A 26,468-nucleotide genomic window follows, 5' to 3' on the forward strand; every position below is an offset into this window, starting at 1 on the left:
TCTGTGTGGGGGGGGGGGGGAGTCTGCATATTATAGCAAATTAAATATAGGTCAAATATAGGTCAAATCAAATATAGGTTCAAGTACTAGAAGATAATACATTAGTTTCAAAACAAACTAGAGCAGACATGTTTTAATGAATCAGAATCAAGGGGGGATGCTTCAGAAACATTGACATACATTTAGTGGGTATTGGCATTAAATTATATTTTATAAACAATGCCCAGTACTTGGTATAACTAGTAGCAGGTAGTCACGTTTAACTGAACTAGTTTTGTAATTTGGAAAACGTGTTGCCACTCATCCAGCTTCCTCTGTACTAAAATTTGATTTAATGAAAAGGTACATCATTATTAAAAACACTGTGTTAGCATGTACATAAAAATATTGTATTGCTTTAAAATAAAGTGGTGGTATCAAGACATTTGCTATATAGCAAAATATTTAGCTACCAAAGAGCATACTGTAGCTGCTTGTGTAATCAGTGTAGCTATATAAAACAAGAGTTCACTGAATACACAGTGATAGTACAATAATAATAATAATGTAATAATTAATAAGCTGGAAACATGCTGGAAACTGATTGTTGTATCTCCTCTTAGGGAAACCCTGGATCTGATGGTCCTCCTGGCCGTGACGGTTCTACTGGTGTGAAGGTAAGGTTGTGACTTTAACTCTCATGGAAAACATTCAGGAACAGTATGAGGCTATATCACTTAGTGGTGATCCAATTATGTTTAATAAATCTCTGAATCAGTGAATAGTTTGGACACTTTTAATCAACTTTTCCAGTGTTTGTTTCAAGAGCTCAAGAGGTTCTTGTGTGTCCTTCTTTAGCCAAAAATGCCAGATAACATAGAACAATGTAGGCATTTAGCGTCACAATGTGACACATACAAATTTATTATGACATGTAAATTCAGAAGTATTGTCTGGAAATGTGTGCAGCTATGGGATCTTCTTCACACAAATCAATAAACTAAATTACATATTTAGTGATTTATTACAGTATATAGATAAACAGTTAATTAGTTTGAAAAAGAATCTGGTCCTCAAGATCAATCTCCACCATCAGTTTTGGCCCGGATGAGAATACAACAAAACCTCAAGGGCTACGTATGCTATGTTCGCCAAACTGAAAAGAAAAAAGAAGAAAGAAATATAACTGGAAACCATTAGTTGCAATATAGATTTTTGCCAAACCTTATTCAGTATGGCATTCCACAGCTCTGCTTCTTATAGGGCATGTGTCGATGGGCTTTTGTTCATGTGAGACAGGTTTTGCATCCCTATACTAGCCTGGAAGAATGCGAAACCTGCTTGAAGCAGGTTAGATGCAGGTCAGAAGGAGGACAACTGCAGGTCAAATGCACCTGTCAATGAATTCTGAAAAATCTCAGCAGTGTTTCAAACTGATTTTAAACAGACACACTTAGTATAACAAACCTCATCCTAAACTGTTGGTAAAATCTTTCATATGTATATCTTTCCTTTAAAATCAAATATATACTTTTAATTAACTGAGTATACAGATACACTACAACATAAAGCACACAAACAGTGTCAAATATATTACAGCTGATACAGTGAGGAAATTACCAATGTCACTCAGTATATTTTACAAGCTCTGTATTTAATCAAATACCTCTTTACTCTGTTACAACCTTGTTATTTAATATCCTGAGACAAGGTCCAGAGTCATATTTTTATCATTCTTTTACTCCCAAATCTTTCACAAACCCAATATTAGGCTAGGCTATACCTGTTTTTTATATGAGTAGAAATAGTAACCATAATCTCATACTTAACCCTTTCTTCTAACATTTAAGGGTGATCGTGGTGAGACTGGCTCTGTAGGTGCTCCTGGTGCTCCTGGTTCCCCTGGTGCTCCTGGCCCTGTTGGCCCAACTGGAAAACAAGGAGATAGAGGTGAAGCTGTAAGTATCTTGCATTTGGTCATATTATATTTTTCTACTTGCTGCAAAATGATCTTGCATCCAGCTAAGGTGTTTCTTGACCTAGGTGAAAGTGATTTCCCTAAAACCATCTTAATTGTACTATTGACAGTAATACTCTTTGAGTTATTAAAGGTTTTGAAGCTATGACAACTGGTCACAAATTAGTGTGAAGCAAAAAAAATGTTCCCAAATATACCATAGCTTGCATGTTTTTCAAGAGTCAACTTAGCTTAAAGCAAGAGAAAGTTGCAGATTACTGTGTTATAGCCAAACAAGACAAGTGATATTAGAATAGTTTTCTGGACTGAAATGGATTTTATGGAAAACTCAGTAAATGATAGTGGCTACACAAGAATAAAAAATTGCGGACAGTTATGACTACATAGTCTATCTCAGTGCATTGTGTTCCTTATTGGGATATGCATGTTCCTATCTAATGAAATCTATGTTTTCTGTTTTAGGGCCCACAAGGTCCTCTGGGTCCATCTGGTCCAGCTGGTGCTCGTGGTTTGCCAGTAAGTAATGTTCAATTTTTAAGTATTGTAATTTTCCTTCTGAATTTCATATGTAAAAACGTATTTTTAGACATGAAGCACAAACATATCTTTGTGCAATTTAAAGAAAAATATCTTTATCAACACACCTTTTTAAAAGAAAATTAACCATGAACTAGAAAACCAATGATTCAACCCAGCTAATGTATAGCCAGCTGTTTAACCAGTTTGGCATTCTGGGCAGCAGCTGAGGTATTTTAGATCTTAAAGGATGCAAAACCTTTGGTCTAATTAGTTTCTAAAAACGTGCTTATAAAAGGGACCTGCAATATATTCCAACCATAATAGTGTGGATTCATTTTACTTTGCTGTTTGGCTTGCTGTTGCTATGGGTTTACTTTTATGTATTATAAATGTATCATGTAAGTAGAAAGGTTTATGGTAGTTTTAGATGGTACACCGAAACAAGTAATGTCCTATTGATTATTATATTGATTATGGTTATGTTGGTCTTTCTCAGTGTTCATTTTCTACTACTTTGTATTTTAGGGTCCTCAAGGTCCACGTGGTGATAAGGGTGAAGCTGGTGAGGCTGGAGAAAGAGGTCAGAAGGGTCACAGAGGTTTTACTGGTCTTCAGGGTCTGCCTGGACCTCCTGTAAGTACATTTGTCAAAGTATATGTATAATACCATCTTAAACTTGTTCAAAAGAGAAATTATTCTAACGAACATTTTTAAATGTTAAAGAAAATTACCCGCCCAAATGAATGTCTCCCAAAACAGTTACCTTTCAAGCTTGCCAACCTTCAGGGTTGCCAGTGTGCTTTTTTCAGCTCTTCAAGCCCTTAGATGGCTGGTTTTATAGCTAATCACATGTGCAGCACTATGGCAACTACAATCCAAGTAGAGGCTAAGATGGCACCTTTCTTGGCTTTATTCTTCTGAACAGAATAAACTAAAAAGTGACCATTTTGTGCCTATTCGCAGTTGGATAGGTTAACTACCCAAAAATTGACATTCTTTTAATGTCATTCACAAATAAGATATTTGAGGATTTAGTCAAATTAGTACATTTAATAACATGCCAAGAGTAAAGATAGGTTGGAACAAATAATCATTAGAAGGTTCAATTCCATGGCACGTGTTGATTTATGATAGATTGCTGTTCTTTGACATTTAGTTTTTTGTGTCATTTTATAAAATGATCCCCAAAGATTTCTGGGAAACATATGAAGTCTTCTTAATTTTTTTCCTTTACAGGGAAACTATAAATTTTTTTGGTCAAAATGATTTAGTTGTTTGTTTTAAATAATTTACATTTTGCAATATACATGTTATATTTCTTTTTTATTATATGTAAAAAAAAATATTTTACAAATAAGAATTTTGTATGTGACAAAGGATTCCCAGAGCACTACAAGATAGTTAAATAGGTAGAACATCAGATGCTGCTGACTTTGAGGCTCTGTTTGGCTGATGAAAACCTCCTATTGAGCCATCTCATAAGTGATGATTAAAACCTCCTATTGAGTCAAAAAATAAGGAATCCGTCACTGCTGTGATGACTTATTGAGTTTTGTAAATATCTGACCCCTTTCAGCATTGTATCAGGAAAGATACAATAATAAATATATAAGGGAGACTAGAGTGTCACCAGCTGTAAGGGCTCATTCACACCTGCAATTTGCCTTGCCATGGATGGGCACAGTTCACGCATTGCGGTGGTATGCACTGAAAAAAAAGAACAGCATGCAGTACTTTTTTCAGTGCAACACAGTGAGGCACTGTGGTGTGCCCATAGAACTTAATGAAATGTCAAATGACATTTCAATAAAGTTCTAACAAAATAAATAAAAGTAATCAGAGCAATGCGATCAAGTGCACGGCTGCTGATGTGAACATGCCCTAAAGAAGAATTTTTTATCCTGATCATGATAAAGAACAAAAATATGTGGAAACACTATACATCCCCTTTATAGCACCTTACTTACTGTATCTTGCATACATAAAATATGTTTCACTACTCAGGGGCGAGTTTGGAAGTGTCCATCTTTTTTCTTCCTAGGACCCTTTAAGGGCTTTTACAAAGACACCTTTAGAGCTTTAGCTTCCCAGACTTCAATGCTAGTAGTTCCAATGGCTGGGCGTTATTCTGATGCGCCCAGGGCAATTTTGCTTTTATATTAAAAACTTGTCTATATTATAACTGTCTACAGTTTCACATATAATTGGCATTATTCTATGCCTTCATTTCTGCACAAAAATCTATCAACTGAATACCTTATTTAGGTTGCATAAATGCAAAGCAACAGATTTAAGAAAATAAAAAATATTGTTAACCAAAATGTCATGTTACAATATAGATAAAAATGCATATTTAAATGTAAACTTCATTTTTATTTACCACTTAGGGTACTGCTGGTGATCAAGGTGCTACTGGTCCTGCTGGTCCTTCTGGTCCAAGAGTAAGTAGGAATTTAACTCAAAACACTTAATTATTTGTATTATTTCTGCTATTGTTCATACTGAGCATAATCAATTTGTGTGTTTCTTGTTTGGTTTAGGGTCCACCTGGTCCCACTGGTCCTTCTGGCAAAGATGGTTCCAACGGTCTGCCTGGTCCAATTGGTCCTCCTGGTCCACGTGGTCGTAGTGGTGAAACTGGTCCTGCTGTAAGTACAAAAACAAGGTTTCATGTCCTAGGTATTCAAATATAAATGCAGAGGAGTTTTACTTGTCTTGAGGGATTTATTTAATTTGGTAGGCAGTAAATGTAGTGTTAGTAAGGTAATCATAGACTATATTAATCTTGTACAAATACCATTATTAATTTAAACTTCCATATTCCATCAGGGTCCTCCTGGTCAAGCTGGTCCACCTGGTCCTCCCGGTCCTCCCGGCCCTGGCATTGATATGTCTGCATTTGCTGGGCTGTCTCAGCCTGAGAAAGGACCTGATCCTCTCCGTTACATGCGTGCTGACCAAGCCTCCAGCAATCTCCGCCAGCATGATGTTGAGGTTGATGCCACTCTGAAGTCTCTGAACAGCCAGATTGAGAGTATTCGCAGTCCAGATGGAACCAAGAAGAACCCAGCTCGTACTTGCCGAGACCTCAAACTGTGTCATCCTGATTGGAAGAGCGGTATGTGCCATCCAGTCACCAAAGTATTCATTACACAGTAGAGAACAACAACAGAGACATTAATATTTATTTCATGTTGGCCTTTTTATAGCTGTATTACACATCCATCTTTCACACTCCATGAATGCATACAATTACAATTGTAATACATTACAATTTTCAGCATCTGGGCTGTATATTTAAATCAAGGGTAGGAAAATAAATTAGTTTCATGTTTACCACTTAACTAGGCAACTGGATTTTCCATTTAGCCTACTGAGTCAGAACATATAATTAACTACAGGAATAGGTTTTACCCCATACATTGTATGAATATTGGGAATGTCGCCTATTGTGAACCTACAGGCCAATTAAATACAAGCAGAGCTGATATGCAGAGTGCAGTAACAATGTACTCCCATATAGTACCCTTTCCTCCATATATAGTGTTCTCTGTTTGAGACCCCTGTGTGTATGTAATACCCACGTTTCTAGGATATAGTTTGAGTTATTCCAATACTATTAGTCACCTACCTACTTAGCTTGTCTTACCTTTCATGTGATCTATAAAGCAAAAAAAAAAAAAAATCTTTAAGAAAACAATGGTTTCTTCCATTATTACATTTTATTGAAACTTTTCTTTTTATCCAGGTGAGTACTGGATTGACCCCAACCAGGGCTGCACAGTTGATGCCATTAAAGTCATCTGTAACATGGAAACTGGAGAAACATGTGTAAATCCAGCTCCAAGCAGAATCCCCAAGAAGAACTGGTGGACAAGCAAGACCAAGGACAAGAAACACATCTGGTTTGGAGAGACAATCAATGGTGGCTTCCAAGTAAGTATAGCTTTCGCCCTTTGCTAACCTTGATAGTTATCTTTAAACCCGACTAAAACTGTTGTCTTAGAGCATTGTTTTGAAACTTTTCCTACTGACTCTTCTAACAAGTTATTTAACTTGTCACTAACTATTTTGTTTCCTTTATTATTGCAGTTCAGTTATGGTGATGACAGCTCAGCACCTAACACCGCCAGCATCCAGATGACCTTCCTGCGCCTTCTGTCCACGGATGCATCACAGAACATCACCTACCACTGCAAGAACAGCATTGCTTTCATGGATGAGGCATCAGGAAACCTGAAGAAGGCTCTTCTCCTCCAGGGCTCCAATGATGTAGAGATCAGAGCTGAAGGCAGCAGCAGATTCACATACAATGCCTTGGAAGATGGTTGCAAGGTAAATGTAAAATAGAAAATGTCATTAAAACTGCAGTAAATACTGAAGCTAAATTTCAAGCATATATCTAATTACATAGATAAAATGCATATATAAAAGTTGTTATACCTGCCACTTTTCTGCATTCCTTCACATCCAGTCCTGAGATTTACATTGCACAACACAGCTAATGGGATGACACCAGCACCTCCTCAACCTGCTGATTGGACAGTTAAGAAGTAGCAGCAGAGTAATATGGTCATTGCTCTGCTCCCTTCTCCTGTCAGCTTGCTCCATTTGCATTTCATCTGATTAGCTCCTAGTACTGCTTCTTTCGCACCCAGTCTGGGTTCAGCTGTAGTAGGACTTTAAGAGGCTGATACTAAGTCAAATTCACATACTTGCACTATTTGCATTTAAAAATGCATATTCATAGCTGCATTCAGCAATATTACCTTTTATATCTGCCTGGAGTTCAGCTTTAAGGTTGCAATTGCAATTTGCATTAAGATACAGAAACACCTTTTTAAAAAAGTTTTAAAAACACTTTTTTTGGCTCAGCTAGAGAACTGGAACAAGGGCCATATATTACAGCACAATGTTACTTTCTGACTGACAGTTTGAAAGATGGAACAGCTTTTGTTCAAGACATTTTTATAATACAGTTTTATGTCAATTAGGACTGCAGCTATAATTTTGTGAGCCCTGATAAAAAATTAAACCATTATAATTGTTAGGCATATGATTTCTCCATAAACTTTCGACATAAAGGTTTTAGAGGTTCTGCTGCTGTAATGGTAACATTTAAAAAAACATTTCAGCTACAGCTACATTACAGGCATAGGGTTAGTGGTGCAGGTACTTCCATTATTGGACAGTCAATAGAGTGGAATAGTTCCCTGCACATGCCTGATTCATAATATGGTATATGATAAGATATGACATGATAAATGTTGAATTTGACTGTATTTGTTTTGAATATAACTAACCACTGTTTTAAATATTTTTTTCTAGAAACACACTGGCAAATGGGGCAAGACGGTTATTGAATACAGGACACAGAAAACTTCTCGCCTGCCCATAGTAGACATTGCACCTATGGATATTGGTGGAGCTGATCAGGAATTTGGCGTTGACATTGGCCCAGTTTGCTTCTTGTAAAAACCAAAAAGTAAATAAAATAAATAAAAACCCTAAGGACCTGAGTACTTTCCAATCACTTTTAGGACTTCTGCACTGAATGGCTGAACCGACCCCAAATTTCCATTCATCCACGCGCTTACATTTTGGACACTTTTATTTTGTATTGCAAGGCCAGAACTGGGCAGACTGCGGAATAAAATCATGGTATTATTTATTTATTGTCTTCCTGTAAGACCTATGGGTCAGGTGAAGGTGTGACACTAACTGGCATGATTGAAGGCCCCCCTAAACCGATGTACGAAGTGCAGTTTAAAGCATCCCTCCCCCCCCCTCACAGTGTATACCAGCAGAAGTACTGTGTGTCATTGATGAAATGGTGCTATTGTTGTAAAAAAGTTTGTATTTTGTAACATCAACTGATATAAAAAATAACTTTTTTTGGAAAGTACAAGTTGATCTGAGCTTTGTTCTTTTTTATTTTTATTATACTGTAGATAGCAAAGAAAAGTTCCAGGATTTTGAGTTTGTCTGCCCTTTGTTTTTTATTTCCAGTACAAGATGAAGGAAGTTTAGGGCAAATTCTACAAACTTCCCAGGCTTAAGCTACCTCACACTAACTAAAAAACTAGAAAGACACAAGTGTAATCTTGAAGCTGAACTAAACATACAGTAGGAGCTACAGAATCGTGGATGGAAAGATCATGGGTCGTTATGCCAAGATAAGGTGCTTGCCTTATTTTTCTGGGTTCTCCATTTAGTCGAAGACTAAAGAGATGGATCAAAGATCGAGGATCATGATGAATCAGTGGCATAGAGAATGGTAACCTTCAGTGTTGCTGAAGTGGTGGAACTTGGACAATGCCAAAGTTTAGCAGCTAGAGACAATAAAATCAGTATTGTAGTAGGCAAGTGGATGATTTATCTTATTCAGGTTAAAGCCATTCAAAAGTATTTCTTTGTTGTTTTATTCTTCCAAATTATGTATGTGAATTACTGATCCCTGTATCCTTTCCCTAAAAATAAAAAATAAACATCGCCGAGTTTCTCTTTGCAAGAATGACAAGGAACAAACAGGTAGACATTTTTGGCCCAGAGGGGGTGGGGGGAAGCAAAACCAGAACGGATAAAGAGATAATATGTACTATTTTGTATATGTAAAATAGATATTTTTTTTTTATTATTTTGCAATACTGATTTTCAGCATGGTAGGCTAGCGAACATGCCCAACACCAACACTTATCTTTCTTGTGAAATAATTGTCTTACTGTATCTTATTTTCTCATTTTCCTACCCCTCCTACTCTTCCGCAATAAAGATAGAAAGCTTTTTCTATAAAAAAAAAAAAATAAAACACATTTTGTTGGATTTTTTTAAATTTGTATTAAATTCCGTCCTATGATGTAATCTTTGTTGAATGATGTTAATCTTATCTGGGATATTTCATGACAGAACGAAACAACACAAATAAAAATTTTAATTAAAAAATAATCATCAGGCTTCTTATTTTAATGGAGCTCTATGTGACCTCTCCCCTCTATACTTTTAAGATGTGATGGATGAGAATCAATAATAAAAAAAATATTAACCCTAGAAACACAAGGCTAAGGCCCGCACCAATTGTATAATGTGAGTAAGGACCAAGCAAGTTTGGTCTTTGAGTGCCACTAAACAGTTAGTTTAAAGGATGGCTCTAAGTAGGCAACAGCATTAAAAGATTTGTAATATAAATAATAAACATTAAAATCATTTAAAGAAAAGAAACTGTGTGATTTTGTTGTGTCTATGGTGCTGTTACTTTGGTACAATTTTGTATAATTAGGTAATTATAACAGACTAGTTATGAAAGCTGTGATCTATTAGATCTGCATTGTCAGACTCGTGTTGGTCTGATTTATATAATTGTACAAAACTAAAATATATACATGACATGATATCTATATTTCCTCCTAGCATAACCATATTGTACTGAGGCTCTAACAGGTGATTTTGTGTTTTTGAAAAAGTAATAAACAGGTCAAATTAATTGCTTTTGAGAGGCATTTACAAAGTGCTTACCATTCATATACATTGCATTCCATTTGACTTGAGAATGAAAACCTATTACATGCTGAAATGATGTATGGCAAAGCAACAATGTCTTAAAGTTAAAACTGCAATCTAATTCAAAATGTATATACTGCATTCCAGATCTTTCAAAATACTAAACAAATGCATGTCAGCAAATGTGCATGTATGCTAACCATTAGTGTGGGCCTTTATCCCCTTTGGCTGAAAATCACATTGTCATGTAGCTCTGCATGCCAATATTAAATCATCTTACATTCATTAGCTAAACAAACATATTTTTATTTTACTTTAAAAAATGGCACTTCCTGGTCCACTTTGTGATAAATTATGTAATCGTGCCCAAGCACTGCATCCTGGGAAGGTTACATCAGGAAAATCGCATCTGTAATCGCATGAGATCTCAGGGAAATGCATTTTCCTCCCCTGAGATGATGTGCGTGGTCACATGTCCTAATCACATGTGCCAGAGTTCCAGGAAGTAATAGAAGATCTAGTAACCTGCCCTTAGTTAAAATGACCACTGTCAGAAGACTGGGGAAGAAAAGAAATATAAGGTATGCAAAGAATAAAAGCCTCAATTATGTTTGTAGATTGTCATTACTAAACACTTCTAAAGATTACTTTGTTATCATTTTGAAGATATGGGTAAAGGTCCTCTTTAAGAATAAACAGTTGAACTGCCATATTTTAGTACAGCTGCAATGTTTCCTGGAAACCATTAGCAGTTCACTTATTGGTTGCACATATTGTTTGGAATAGCTCCTTAAAGTTTATGTCCAACCAAAACCTTTTTTTTTATTTGTTTTGGATAGAGTGGGGGAGGATTAGAACCCCTGTCCAGTTTTTACTACAGTGAGCAATCTAGGCCAAAATAGCTGATTTGGAAAAATTCTCCAATTTAGCTCACTTTCCAGTTCAGCTATTTTGGTCTAGATTGTTCAATTCTGCCTTCTCCAAACCCTTCACCCTTTAGTTGAGACATGTAAATGTTTTACCTAACATTGCAGCCAGCCACACATGGGGCACCCATAATTAATAGTAATTTAGGAGTACATAGCAAATTCAAAAATAGCTTTTCCTGGAGTTCTGCTTTAACCCTGAACCTGAAATGAACCCCTACGGGTAACCTCAACCAAATCAAAGGACAGAAGGTGGCAAATGTAAAATGTTAATTATTTACCTCCAATCTGTCCTTTCCATGATACAGCTCTCCGAAAACACAAAGCAGTTTTCTTAGCTCATTGCTTCCAATCCCTTTTTTTTCTGAACGAAATTAGTCACTGTAAAGAATGGCTCCCATTGGCCTTGATTGCCATCACAAATTCTTTAAGAAAATAAAGTAGAAACTGGGACTAGAAGGCACATATAACAGAAGCACTAAGTTAGGACTGCTGTATTCCCCTCCTGCACACACTACCCATTGCAATACCCTCCCCAATCCTCTCATGCACATATTGCTCACTGCCATGCCCTCCCCAATCCCCTCCTGCACATATTACACAGTGTCAATGCCTGCCCAATGCTCTACTGCACAAACTGTTTACTATAATACCCTCTGTGCTGTTCTCCTGCACATACTGTTTACAGTCATATCCTCTGGAATTCTCTCTGGCAAATACTGCCCACTGCCATACCCTTTGAAATCCTCTTCTGCATATACTGCCCACTGTCATACCATCCACAAACCTCTTCTGCATATAATGCCCACAATCATACCCTCCATAATCCTCGTCCGCACATATTTCCTATTGTCATACCCTCTGCAATCCTCTACAACATATGCTGCTTGCTGTAATTCCCTCTACCACCCTCTTCTGCACATACTGTCTGCTGTCATACCCTCCACACTCCTGTCCTGCCCATACTGCCTGCTGTTATACCCTCTGCTCTTCCCTCCTGCTCATACCAACCAATGTCATAAACTCTGCACTTCTATACAGCACATATTGTGTGCTGTCATATCCTCTGCAATCCTCTCCTGCACATACTGCCTTCTGTCATACCCTCCATACTCCTTTCTCTCACATACGGCCCGCTGTCATACCCTCCACACTCCTTTCTCTGACTCACTGCCTGCTGTCATACCCTCTGCTCCTCTGTCCTGCATATTTTATTATCAATGTTTCTATGGGGCTCAGTCCATCTTTACCAAGCCTTGATAAAGATGGACTTTTGATGGCTCCATCAAAACGTTGACAATAAAATGCTGGCTTTGACTTGTCTCTGCTGCAAGACCCGTGAGTGCCTCTATATCTACTTTGGATTTTTGTGGATGAGCATCCAGGCATTTACCTTACAAATTGAGTGTGGTAGCTACCCCCGGGACTGTATAATACAATGGTAGATAATGGCAGTATGCACTATTTTCAGGAATATAATTTTGGGTATAGGCATTGAGATATATGTTCTATTTTTAGCATACGTGGATATCCTGATTTTATTATTTTCTGTAATAAAAACAATTGTTTTTTTAAGGTTGTTTTTTTTTTGTGAGAACATAATTCATATGTATTGAACCATTAAAGTCCACATTTTTTGTGTGCACTGGTATTTAGGGATGTGGGTACAGTGCTTAAGCTCAGTAATTGAGTCCCTAGACGTTGTGCGTATGGTATACGTATAAATGAGAGATACAATAAATAATTGTATTGATGGTGATAAAATAACCATGCTCCAAATTTCCATTGTGTTACCAGTCATGCATAGTATAAATAAAAGAAACTGGATATTAGGAGGTGCTGTTGATCTATCTACCCTGAGGTCTATAATCTGTCCATGCTTAAAGCAGGCGGTGGAAGAGTATGGTCATTAAGCCAGCCTTGCAATATTTTCTCAGATTTCTGAGAACTACATCTGCAGATGTAAATTAGAATTTCTGAACAAAGGATGGAATTTACCTCTTCTAACCGAAGACGGGTTGTGGAAGGTTGGCAAGATAGCTATGGTGAGATAGCTGTGCTATGGTTTTCCTGGCTAAATACATAATTCTAGTTACTGTTAGCTCCAGGTGGGGGTCATCAAAAAGAGTTCCAATATTCCCAGGATACCCACCTGTAGCCCTAGTTGGTGGTCCCTTTAATTCACAATAAAATAGCAAAAAGTTTTCCTGGCACACTCACAAGCTAGCATGTAAAAAAACTTGTCTCACACCAAGGTTAAAAACAGAGGTTTGGATACACGTCTTCTGCAGAAAATGTGAAAGCCGTACAGCCGCTTTACAGCCGCACAACCTCTGTAAAGCTGGTAACGAATTGATGAGTGCGTTTGTCATCAGTTTCCCTTTAATTCACAGCCGCACAGTCTAGGGCATCAGTCTAGGGCATCATCAAACACGGAGTTTGTCTCTCTTTACCTGGCTATTGATAGACAACTTGCCAGGAGAAGGTGGGAGAGGGGATACAAAGTTGAAGTGATATCAAATACAGACAGGAAGATCCATAGGAGAAGGGAAATTGTGTCTTCCGTATAGGAGGGGCAGTGGTAATAATGTTGGAGACCAGAGCAAAAATGTGATTGGTCTTATTCCGTGGCCAGACTTTAAGCCCCATGCACTGGTCCAAGCGGGAGGAGAAGAACCTGCGCTGGAGAGAAGGGGGAAGAACTATGAGAGGCGAACTATGTTGTGCTGAGCATAGCAGGCTTGGAGGTGTGTGTGTGTCAGGTGCCCAGGGAGAGAGAACACTTAGCTGTCAACGCTGCAAATGGAGGCACCTGGCGAGAGAACTGAGCTGCTGTGCTCATGAGAGAGCTGCACAAAGCAAAGGAGCGGCAAGGAGTTGGAGAGCAGGAAAGACTTGCTACCAGACAGGAGAGCAAAAAAACACAGAGGGTCTGCCAGGGCTGTGGACTGTGAGATGCAAGGAGGAAGATGCCTGAGGGTCAAACTGACGCAGCCTTGAGAGTGAAATCTCCTGTGTGGCACAAACTCTTATCTGACCTCTGTAGAAAAAACAGTGAATGACATTAGTGGTGAGGGGTCTCTTGGTCACTTGTGTTTATATTGACTTTGCTGCTGGTTGCTTCTAAATGGAGAGATGGCCTGGGACTTATGTGGAATCCCCTTAGATTACAAATACTTTCACTAGTGAGAGAAAGCACTCCAATAGGAATTCACAGGCTCCACACATACACACACTGTGTTAGGGCCCCTGTGTGTTAGGGCTTCTGAATTATGGACAGGCCAAAAGTTTGCCTTATTATTGCCACACTGTCCTAACACATTTTCCTCTGCAGGGCTTTTGCTCTTTCTTAAATAAAGCCTACTTTATTCTTTGGTTCAGAAGAGTAATAGAGGTTAAACACATGGCTGATATTAAATACATCTTACCAGTATGTGACCAGTGTTGTGCACCTCCAGAACATGTGAATAAGTTCCTAGGGCACAATGGGGAGTCTCTGCAGGAAAAGGGATACATTCTTAATGAAGTCCACTTTACTCTCTGTAATAGGAGCAATTGTGTGAATCAAGGAGGAAGATATCAACATCTGATGTATTCTTTGCAGGGCTTTGAGCCACTGCTCGTCAAATAAAGGGCCTAGGTGTTGTACCCATTTTTTTTTATTTTATTTTAATAGTGACAATGACTCATGAGATCCGGCATGTGGGGCAGTTTATATTTGAGATAGAAGGCCCTGTGTTACACTGACAGGGAGCTATGAGTGAGTGAGGTCAGTTCCATTTTCTGAACTGTAAGGTCAGTAAGTTTTGTTAACTATTGAGGTCGTGGCAGAGATGTCTAAAAAACATAGATCGTGGAAGAGGGAACTCAAGTCTGATCTTTCCAAATTGATCAATTCAGGGAAGTATTTCTTGTCCCATAAGGAAGTTTATTCATTAAATCCCTGGTAGTTAAGGATTCATTCATATGGGACCAAGTCTAATGAAACAAATCTGGTGTGGGGCAGTGCTAGTGTTTAGAGAAATCACCAGCCTCCAAAAAGTGAAACACAGTGGTGTAATGGTTAACACTTCTGCCTTGCAGCACTGAGGGTCCCCGGTTTAAATCTTGGCCAGGTCACTATCTGCAAGGAGTTTGCATGTTCTCTCTGTGCTTGAGTGGGTTTCCTCCTGCACTCCAAAGACATGCTGGAAGGTTAATTGGCTCCTCTCTAAATTGGCCCAGTATGTATGCATGTGAGGTAGGGACCATAGATTGTAAGCTCCTTGAGGGCAGGGACTGATGTGAATGTGCAACTGTGTAAATTGTTGGCGCTATATAAAATACCTGTAATAAATAAATAGTCTGTTGCTGTACAAAGGGTGATGTCAGTGACTGGTTAGGATCAGTCAGGAGGGACAAATGGCATTCAAAAAATTGCTGGAGCAGCACTGCCAAATAGTACAAGCAAGATTAAGAACTACAAGTCACCCTTCTTCCCAGGAGAGATTTAAAGAAGGCATAAATATTCTAAACCTGCAGTGGGGCTATCCCTGCACTACAAGGGTTAAGTGCTTGTTTTCCTCTACGGATGAAAATAACAAAGTTATACCCACCAGAACCTTGCAGCCGGCTGGCTGTTAGAGCGATCTCTTTGGCCTGTTTTTTGGCATGTTTCCTCCACCGCTTTAGCGATGTAATGCCCCTTGGCGTCCTCACGTCCTATACACTGTACTGGACGTAATGACTCACAGGACTTGGTGCGGGGGAAAGTGAAGCTGGAGGGACCGGTCTAACAGCTAGCTGGCTGCGAAGTTCAGTTGAGCATAACTTTGTTCTTTTCGTCCGTAGAGGAAAACAAGCACTTAACCCTTGCAGTGCGGGAATAGCCCCACTCCAGGGGTTAAGAATATTTATGCCCGAATTTCTTCTTTAATATTTCTAGTTTGATTTGATGAGATCTGCCATTCCAGATAAGTTCACATAAGAGCTTGCCCATCCTGTGAATCCATTTTTTAAGTATCCAAATAAGGGTAATTATGGGTTGTCGCGGATCGCGGGTACTGAGGGTGGATACACGGGCGAGGGAGGCCGGATGATGCATGAGGTATTGCTGTCCGTTTCGAATCCTCAGAATTGGCCAATTATCATTAGAACCCCAAGGTTTCCCCAATCTGGACACTGGTAGTGGCTGATAAATAACAAATCATGAACACACTAATATTTCAGCTGCTGCCAGCCATAAACTACAGGCATGTGAGGAACCTTGCTCCTTACACCTCTAGCACTTGCTATACACTTAATAAGACTGCACACGGGCTTCATAGACCACATACACTGCTCTTAATAGCAGTTACATGTTATCTAAGCCAGGCAATATTACTTCTAGAGTTAGTATCAACACCTACTCACAGTCACTTACGGCCAGCTCCCACTAGAGGGAGACAGATCACCTTTCCCACACTCCCCATATACACACTCAGATGCCTGTCTGGCAATGAGATTTGTCCCTGCCTATGATAACTTCCATACACTGGTTCTAATCTTAATGCAATCAGATAAGCCGTCTTGTTCTCCATCAAAGCTGCAATACAGAGAACTTGAGGGTGCAACTACACCATGGAATCTCACACACATTTGTAGTGACTTACAACCCACCCCTTATAGGCATGGATGATAAATACAACTACTTCTCTTCAGATGTGTGCATTCTTAGAGCAATCCAAAACTGGCTTATTCATTTTTATAGTTAACATCCCAAGACAGGCAGTGCATAGAAAAACTACAAGATTTTTTTAAAAAGTTACAAAAACAGACATTTAAAAAATGAAAACGTACACAAGCAAACAGGTAAAATTAAAATGGATGAAACTTACAGAAAAATTACTCCTGCGTTGGATAGAAAAGGTGGACCACATCGACAGGACCCCTCCATTTGATTACTATTATCTATTGTTGCATCTCAGATATCAAAATTAGTTACTACCCATTTAGACTATATAGTTGGATGGAAGGGGCCTGGCCGTTGCATATCAACCAATTAGCACAGGTAAGATCTTTTGGTTATAATAATCTTCAAAACCCCGTAACTGGGCCCAGTTATAAATTCTGGAACTGAAAGTAATAGTAATGGTCTTGACAGTTTTTCTGCTTGAGTCCAAACTCCAGTACTCTAGGACTACCAGAAGCAGTAGCACTATCAAAGAAAGAACCTGAATATAAATAACTGCGCCATATTTTACCATAAAACTATCATGTTTGATGTCTAAGGACTTCTGTCTGTGCCACTAGGCTTTTACAGAAGCCGTTTATGATTGTGAGCTGCATGGGATGGGAGTTGAGATATTACTCATTTTTTGTTTTTAAGATTGAAATGCACACATCTGTCTCAGATGTAAAGTGAGAATTTTACAACAGTATATAATCATTTGGGATACATATGCATCTTCTTCGTTTTTTGTTTTTTTTATTCTTTTTATTCAGTTAGGAATAGAGCTGCAGCTAACGATTATTTTCAAAATCGATTAGTTAGCCGATTATTAAGTTCGATTAATCGGTTAATCGGATAAACAATAAAATAAAGTTTAAAAAATGGCTCCAGTGATAGGACTACTAGTTTGTATTGAGGTTGTAGTCCATCACAGGAGCAAGCTTGGAGCGGTGGAAGTAAAAAAGAAAAAAAATAGTGTGGTGTGCAATATAGTGAAATGGAAAGTGTAAAATTATACAGCAATGAATGCAGAATGGCACCGGCTATAGAGGACTACAAATCCCAGCAATAGTACATTATACAGCGCAATGCAGAATATCACCAGCTATAGAGGACTACAACAAATCCCAGCAATAGTACATTATAGCTGGTGGTATTCTGCATTGCGCTGTATAATGTATTATTGCTGGGACTTGTAGTCCTCTATACAGCGCAATGCAGAATATCACCAGCTATAGAGGAGTACAACAAATCCCAGCAATACATTATACATACAGTGTATAATGTATTGCTGGGATTTGTATTCCTATGTATAATATACAGCACAATGTACCATCAGCTATAGAGGAATACAAATCCCAGCAATACATTATAGAGCACCATGTGTGGGAAAGTGCAGGCTTACCTGAGCAGTCTTCCAGCAACTTGCTTCTGAGATCGGACCTGTCTGTCAGCGGCTGTCATCCCCCCACACCTGCTCCTCCTTACTACATCTCCCCGCGTCCCTGTGCCATTCGTGGATGTGGGCGGGCGATGAGTGTGAGGCGGGGAGGAGGTGCGGCGTGGATGCGGGCGGGCGGGTCTGGCAGCGGCGAGCGTGAGGTGGGGAAGAGGTGCGGCGCGCAGCGTGTGGAGAGCCGTGAAGAGGGCCAACTGATCGGAAGCCGATTAATCGATTATTAAAAAAGTTGACAACTTTTTCAATAATCGATTATAATCGATTATGTCGATTAGTTGTTGCAGCCCTAGTTAGGAACACACAGGATTTAAACAGATCTGTGAAAGATACAGAATCTTGCTTCTGTATTGTTAAAATTCTTTGCAAATCCAAAATTCGTTAACTCTGTATAGTTACAATGAGTTAATATATTCTGAATGAACTTAGCTGAATCATGACTGATGATGTTAAAAATGTTTGTGACAATCAGCAAAAATATGATCCAGTCATACTCCTGCTTGGCTGCCTCATAACTTGGGTAATATATAGTACTTGAGCCAGCAATATTGTTTTAATAAAATTTGCTTTTCTGACAATATCCTAATGCAGCCTGGTCCAACTTTTAGATGTTTCTTTATAATTAGCAAGCAAGTCGTGTAGATGACATTTTATAGAGTATTGGGGGTCTGTAGAAACTATTGCACCTAAATAGCAGTCAACAATCTTTATTTGCTGTGGGCAGCTGGAAATTGGGTGTGAAGTGGATTGAAATGGTAATAAAGTGGATTTTATCCCAATTTAAAATCAGGCTCAACAATCTGAAATTTTTATTTCATGGCTCCAACACTCCCAAGTGAGGTTGTTTTATCCTTGTCATCATGTCTGAGAAATATGGTAATATGAGGATCTTGTTGCTGCAAGAGGTTAAAGCACCAGAAGCAGTCAGCCTTCCCTGGTACTTCACCCCAATGGGAAAGAACTAGAAAGAGAATTATTGAGTACAATGGCCATGGCAATGCAATATATGAACTGTACCCTTTAATATGAGGCTCAAGCACATTGTTCGCAACACCTGGTACATATAATCTCATTCAATGTTGTCATAAGGTTTGGTCAGCATCAAGTTGGAGTATTGCTACATTTACCATATTTTGCAAGCTGAACTGTATATTAAAGAAACGCTCTTTATATGTTTATGGCTGTCAACCTATTGGAGATAAACTCAGATTGGTCACAAGTTATGGACATAGATGTAACCTTAAATAAATGAAGAGCTAGAGTTCTAGCAAGTATTTTGGTATCTGTGGTTACTGGTTAGTAACATAATGGGCTGGTAGGAGTCCTTATAGAAGGATCTTTGACTTGGAATGACTATAATAGCTTCAGACATAGCTAACTCAGAGGGTCTCCACATACACATTCTCCTTTGTACAGGAGTTGGGGAAGTAAAGTTAAGATATATATATATATATATATCTTTTTTTTTTTTTTTTAAACGTCTTCTGGAAGTCCATTTATACTTTGTGAGTGAAGAAATGAGGGCCTTAGGGAGATCAGCAAGTCTAATTTCAGAGTCTAAAAGGTCTCTGTCTTTTGGTGTCACTTTAAGGAGCATGAGAGTATCAGAATGAGAGCAACAAGTTTATTTGTTAGCGGTTGGATGTTTGGAACGCCAGATATCTTGCAGGTCCAGTACTCTCACCATTATTGCCAATGAGGTAAACGGATGGCTATTGGGATCTGGAGCAGTACCAAATCAATATTTGGATAAGTCCATTACATTGTCAAATACCCAAGGATAATTATTGCTCAAGAATTGTACAAAGTATTTAAGCATCGAATATGTGGGGTAATAAATATCAGCAAGAACAAAATAAATAGTACCCACAGTAGAATTCAAGACAATATACTGTAGCTGCCTGTGCACTCTAGTTTAGTGTGCTTGCAGGCGATCATTAATAAGTATACTTACGCCTCCAAAGTAAGAGGTACGACAGGAAGCCAAAAAAAATAATGATTTTTTCCTAATTGGTTTGGAATGACCTTTTAAGCTCCAGGAGAGGAATCCGAGTGGCTGCAGCTAACCCATTGAAGTTCCAGGCCCATATTATAATCAAGCATTTAGCATTCTGGATAAGTATAGATGCAGGCCAGCAACATGGTCACGTTGGAGTCCTCAGACATAAGATCTTGACTGCCGAGTCAGAAAAACAGTAAGCGACAAACAGTCAAGAATGAAGACCAAGGAAAAAAAAATGAGACCTCTGCCCAATTGGTTTGTTAACCTCAAAAAGGATCACACTGGAAGGTCAGTGGGGGGGAAAAGTGTATTCCAAACTACCATGCAGTGCAAGTCACCAGTGTTGATTGAAAGGATGAGGTACTGCCACTGCAAGGTACCTTAGAGAAGTAGATACATTGTGGAGGTTACACTGGGGTATGCCATAGGGTTCCTTCATGACAATCCATCCAGGACCAGGCAGCTGGAGTAGAATCAAAGAAATGTGTTTAACCCTAGCCTACTGTACTACCGCAAGTTTAGAGGGAATAAGGAATATGCAAATTACGAACTCAGCACTTGTAAGGAAAATCTGGAATTAAAACGAACTATCTCTAGCCAATCTTAGAATGGTATTCGTGTTCTAGTAGTTTAGCAGTTTAATTATCAAGGGCATAGGAGGATTTCCAGAGGGAGTGCTCGACCTGGTACTCTGTGGGCCCTCTCCATGGCAAAATGCACCAAGAGATGTTCACTTGTAAACATGTTGCATAACCAAGTCTCAAAGAATTCAGCAACATTTATACTTTAACCATGCACAGGGATTTTAATAACCATCTACTTCATATTGACACTTCTGTATATAAAAAAAAACACTTGCTCAGCTCTGTTAGAAATATTTCTTTCCTTGTGCTCTTTGGAATGGATACACTTTTGATAATAATAATAATAATAATAATAGCAGTAATTTTATCAATAGATGTCATGGTATTACAACTTATATTAACATACCAAAATTAAATAAAAAGAAATGCTAACCAAGTTTCTCTTCAATGAACTGAGGAAACGTAAAATGATATAAAAAGGGCTTTATGGCATGTTAGTATTTATTAGTATTTGCAATCTTGTCTGTAGGCAAAACAAATGACAGCTCCAGATGGTGTTTGACCTACTTTTCCACTTCCCTTACAAAAAGCAAAAACACTTTACTCAAACATAGGCTCCAAGCTTTTGAGCAATGTGTTTTGAAATTGGGTCCAGAACACGTTCAAACTCAGCAGAACCAAACACTTTAGAAAGACATATCTAGCGCTGAACATAAAAGCCTTTATTTATCAGGAGAAAGAACAATGTAAAAAGGTAATACAAACAGAAAACATATTTTTACTGTGCTGCCTATTATGAAATACAGGAAGATCATAATCTATGGATCACCGCATATCATTGGCTTATTAAAGGAAACCTGTCAGGATTAAAATAAACATAGGATGCAATTGCTAACCTGCTTATGAGAATGCAGGTGGGCTGGATGTGTGCTGATCCTGGCTACACTTTAAGGGCCGGTTCACACTATATGCGTTTGGGCTGCATTGGTCATTTATTCCAGTGCAGCCCGAACGCAAGACAAGGCAAATTGCCTTGTCACAGGTGGGCTTGGTTCACACCATTGCATTCCAGTGGTGTCTACTTAAAGTATGGCAAGCGCACCACAGTGAGCCCATAGAAAGGAATGAAAAACCAAACAAACAATCAAGCACATCGGCACTGTTCAGGGGCATACACACCAGCAGCCATACTCATGGCTGCTGGTGTGCACATACCCTTAGATTTGACATGATACATGCTTGCTCCTGGTCAGTGACTCGCAAAATACTAAAACCAGAGGATAAGCATGGCAGACAACTGGCATTTTCAGGAGGAGGTCAACAATGACAGTCTTCATCTTTCATAAGTCTCCTTTAAAGTCACAATACACAAATACCAATCAAACTTTAAAAGGCATACAGGAAACTAAGGCTACCCGCACATTACTTTTATTCTTCATTTAGATAAAAAAGCAGTGCAACAAGCCACCTCACTGCTTAAAATGAATGTGTTGATGGAAACCTGGTACTCTTAAAGCATCAATTGCAGAATGTTGTAAATGTGTAGGCTCAGTATTCCAAGCTTTTCTTGCAGGCTTCTTTCTATGTTTTAGACAAATAGAAAAAGGGCAGAGGCACAGCCCCAAATCTAGTAAACATCTACAGTCCTGACCACCAATAAATGTGAGAAGCTTGTAGAATCTGGTTGCACTAGATTTAATAAAATGCAGATTAGGGGACACCTGTCAAACAAATATATGGGACTGCTATAGCTTACCTACCTCTGAAAGTGCTAGTTGCCTGGTTGTCTCTGGCTTCAACAAAGAATCAGTGACCCACAAGAAGAAAAGAGCCAGTGAAGTCAGAAGTCTCTATCTGCATGAGCCAAGCAACAAGGATTTACAAAAGGAGCTGGGTCAGCAATGGCTGACAATGTGGTGCTTTTCTCATGGCAGGTTTAGGTCAGGAGCCTTGTTTCCTGCAAAGAATCAGTTTACTCATTCTGCTTGTTGCTAAAGACCAAAGTATATCAATACATTTATTGCAATATTTCATTTTGCACACACATACATTTTCATTGATGAAAAGTATCAGCAAGGAAGCACAAAAAGTACTCAGGTGCATTTTATACGTAAACTAGTGATGTATGTCATTCTGTAGATGTCATTTCTGTAGTGCTTTTCGAGTGAAAGTAGACATGTGACTAACTTCTATAAGCAACAGCCCAGTTTTTATATATAAGCCCTGCATTTCTGTACTTGCAAGTTTTCCTGGATGTCTAAAATAAAAACCCATAAAGCCGCCCTCTATTCTCCTTGCAGAAAAAAAAAGAACTCCATGCCTGTGAAAGAAGCCAAAACCTACGAAAACCCAAGGCAGTCCGAGATGATCATCAACCGTGGTAGACTATGGCAGGAGAGATTCAAATGGTGCGAAGTCTGGGAGTCCAAAGTAGATTGTTAATGCAAATAAATAGAGCAAGGAGTTGGAGAATCCCACACTATTCCCTCTACTCCAAGTACAAATCTACAACATAAGTTAAAAGTCTCTTCAACTATAAGTTAGTTATGTACACGGGTATTCCCCCTACTAATAGGAAGGATGATATTAGTTCAAACTAGTGTGTGTTTATTTACAATTCAATAAAAAGAAAGGCAGAAAAAAAATAAAAAGCCTATAAGTGCAATTAAACGTAACGCCATTTTGTGCTTTCCTGCATAAAAGTATTGCCAACATTCTTCTATAATTTTGTTTTAACAAGTTACTGAGTGATTTAGCACACGCTGTACAATAAAAAGGAACCATCCTGTGCACATTACAGTACTACTTAATGTAAACATGCACTCCGGGCCTCCACAGTGGTATTAGGTAAATGATCTCTGCAGAGAAATCACAATGACAGGTAAGGGATGTGGATGATGTTAATACAGTGTCTCATAAATGTTTATAATGCATGATGGTCAACTAGTAGTGTTGAGTTTGCTCCACAGTCAATATACTGGTATGTCTCCAAAGAGCTCTGGGATGTGTGTCCAATGTAGGAAAATTTCACTGATGTTCTACAAGGGAAAATGGAATGAGTTAATTTTAAAAGTCACAAACCTAAAAATAAACATTTCATGACATGCAAGATTACCCAGTCTTTAGCACCACAACAATATCCAGATTTTTAAATCACTTGCCACTGCTGGGAATATATGCATTTTCCAGCTAAAATTTCTTGCTTTTGCCTTAAAGGGTCAGTTCACCTTTCTGGACATTTTGCAAAAAAATCCCCATGCATTTCCTCATCCCCATCACACTGGAGAGCACTGTTTAGGCGTTACAAAAACTGCCCCTTTCCCATTCCATACCTGTAGGTGCTGCATGGCCTGAGTACAAAAACCTCTAGGTGGTCAAAACCCCTCCCGTCCTGGCTGAACAGCAGGATGGGCTTGATGTTAGAAACGCACTTCCAGCAGCTGATTATTCAAACTGCGCCAATGTTCAGTGCACTCTCTTTGAGCTCAGCTGCTGGAGCTAGAGGCAGAGAGAGTGTACTGCAGAGTGCATAGGCACTACTTAAACAAGCAACTGCTAGGGCCCACTCCTAATGTATAGCCCATCCTGCTGTTTAGCTTGGACGAAGGGGTGTCAACCACCTAGAAGTTTTTTCACATGGGCCGTGCAGCACCTACAGATATGAAATAAGAAAGGGGCAGCTTTTTTACCATCTAAACAGTGTTTTGCAATGTGCTGGGGGAAGATGGAAATGTGCAGAAAAGGTGAATTAATCTGCACTCATGGCGTGAAGGGAAAATAATGTTCTGCATGTCATAGCAGAACAAGTTATGAGAGGCAGTAGATTTAGACAAAGCCAGTATTTACTGATCTACAGCTGACAATAACTATCTGATTATACGGACATAGGGAATACCGATAGAATATGAAACAAATACAGTATATTCATGCAATGTTTTCTATGAGGAAAAGGATCACTAAAAGGGTTACAAAAGCACATTGCATTGGAACAGAACCTAAAAATATTGTATGTTATAGTAAACATCTAGTGTAATTGTACAAAAGCAGTACCCTGGAAAAAGTACCCTTTGTCTGGAATTCCTCCTGAAAGATAGCACCGCACCTTCTGTTGTGTTGAGTTTATGGACACTGCTGTGTCCACATTCTCATAGACATAGATCTGCAGTATGAATTATCTAAGGCACTGCTGCATCTAACTGCTAGTGTCAGGAGATTTGGTGATGTCACTACTGTACTGCTCACCGTTTCCGTTGCTGGAGGTTCTAACCTTTGGAAGAAAAACCATTCCACTACCAAAATGGTGGCTTCCACACAGAGAAACAGTACAGAACAAGGCACATCAAGACAGTAATGGGGAGATATCAGCTGCAGTGAGACCACAGACAATACTGATCACTAGTCCACTTGCCCTGTGCCTGATTCTTTGGGCAGTTTCCACAGCTCTTTAAATAAAAAAAACACACAAAACTTGTATGTAAAAATACTCTGAGAACAGGAAGTTGCCGCAGAACGTAAGAGAAAAGCGGAAGCAAGAAATAATGATTGTTCTCTTTCATGTATGTATTAGGCCTCAGCTGCCAAGCTACATGAATCTTCAGAAATAAACAGACGTTTCTGTACCAGCATCTGTAGCAAATGTAATAAAAGGGTCTTTACAGACCCAAGATAATTGTGTTTGAAATATTATTAAAGGCTTTTCTTTGACCACCATTCTAGCAGTAATGACAATGCTGCACGAGCTTGCACAAATGTTCACTACACAATAAAATTATCTTGATGCACCTTTGTTCTGGAAAACTAAAAGTAAAAACACTGGAGGGGAATTTATCAAACCTGGAGCAGACAAAATCTGGAGCAGTTTCCCATGGCAACCAACCAGCTTCTCTTTTTCCATTTTCAAATCTTAACTGAGCAAACGGAAAAGAGAAGCTGATTGGTTGCCATGGGCAACTGCTCCAGATTTTGTCTGCTCCAGTCTTGATCAATTCCCCCCACTATCTCCTAAAATATATTCCTCATCCGCACTTCTGCTCCTGAAGCTAGATGCAATGCTCTAACAATGCTTCATAGAATGCATTTATTTGCATCTTTGTCCTTTATGAATTTTAAGCTACAAGCATGCACATGGAAAATCTTACTGGTGTGAATAAGCCACTATGCTTCATTTCCTACTGCGTGTTGTAAGTAACAGAGTAACATTCCCAAAATAATACTGTACTTTTATTAGGTCTCGTTCACACCTAGGCGTATTGCATATGCGCGCCTGTCGCGTGTTTTTTTACCGCGATTCGCAGTAAAAAAGTTGCGCAACAAACGCTACTTGGCTGTATCCCAATGATAAAGCGCAACAAAACGGCCCAAAGTAGTACATGTACCTTTTCAGGCGTGGGCCGTTTTGTAGCGCGTTAGGGACGGGCGGAAATACGCCATGGTGGGAACGAGACCATTGAATACAATGGGATTTATATTTTTGAGCGTTTTGTAGAGCGTTCGTCGAGCGTAGAACGCGCTACAAAACGTTCAGGTGTGAACGAGGGCTTAGTCTAATCTTGCATTTAACAGAACAGTGTAACTACATAAAGGGGAACATTTGTTGGATCTTGTATTTTAGAAATCCGATTTGTCATATGAATTTTGACGTGTCTTGTTAACGTAGCCTAGTAACCTAAACAAGAGACAATACAAACAAGGAGTACATACCGCACAAAAACAACAATGTTGTGAACTTTCACTGTAGACAATGTGCAGAAGTTGCTGATGGGAAAAAAAGAAAAAATATTATAATAATAATAAATAATAATAATAATAAAAAAATTCATTCAAACACACAGTTTTGAG

General features: G+C 38.8%; 2 protein-coding genes across 2 annotated transcripts in view; one reads left to right on the forward strand and one right to left on the reverse strand.

The window, feature by feature from the left end:
- COL2A1 (collagen type II alpha 1 chain) overlaps window positions 1-9,347 on the forward strand; it is a 65,239-nt gene extending 55,892 nt beyond the window's left edge. The window contains exons 44-53 of the mRNA XM_018572045.1: window positions 603-656; window positions 1,830-1,937; window positions 2,420-2,473; window positions 3,002-3,109; window positions 4,864-4,917; window positions 5,017-5,124; window positions 5,306-5,594; window positions 6,225-6,412; window positions 6,569-6,811; window positions 7,805-9,347. Coding sequence (XP_018427547.1) covers window positions 603-656; window positions 1,830-1,937; window positions 2,420-2,473; window positions 3,002-3,109; window positions 4,864-4,917; window positions 5,017-5,124; window positions 5,306-5,594; window positions 6,225-6,412; window positions 6,569-6,811; window positions 7,805-7,951 — 1,353 coding nt within the window. The 3' untranslated portion in view covers window positions 7,952-9,347. The remainder of the gene's footprint in view (window positions 1-602; window positions 657-1,829; window positions 1,938-2,419; window positions 2,474-3,001; window positions 3,110-4,863; window positions 4,918-5,016; window positions 5,125-5,305; window positions 5,595-6,224; window positions 6,413-6,568; window positions 6,812-7,804) is intronic.
- Window positions 9,348-23,233: 13,886 nt separating this feature from the next.
- TMEM106C (transmembrane protein 106C) overlaps window positions 23,234-26,468 on the reverse strand; it is an 18,493-nt gene continuing 15,258 nt past the window's right edge. Inside the window, exons 7-8 of the mRNA XM_018572046.1 lie at window positions 26,331-26,384; window positions 23,234-23,668 (exon numbers count right to left, since the gene is read on the reverse strand). Coding sequence (XP_018427548.1) covers window positions 23,554-23,668; window positions 26,331-26,384 — 169 coding nt within the window. The 3' untranslated portion in view covers window positions 23,234-23,553. The remainder of the gene's footprint in view (window positions 23,669-26,330; window positions 26,385-26,468) is intronic.

This window comes from Nanorana parkeri, unplaced genomic scaffold, assembly GCF_000935625.1.
Source record: "Nanorana parkeri isolate BGI_ZX_2015 unplaced genomic scaffold, ASM93562v1 scaffold1914, whole genome shotgun sequence".
In the NCBI taxonomy this organism is placed as follows: domain Eukaryota; kingdom Metazoa; phylum Chordata; class Amphibia; order Anura; family Dicroglossidae; genus Nanorana; species Nanorana parkeri.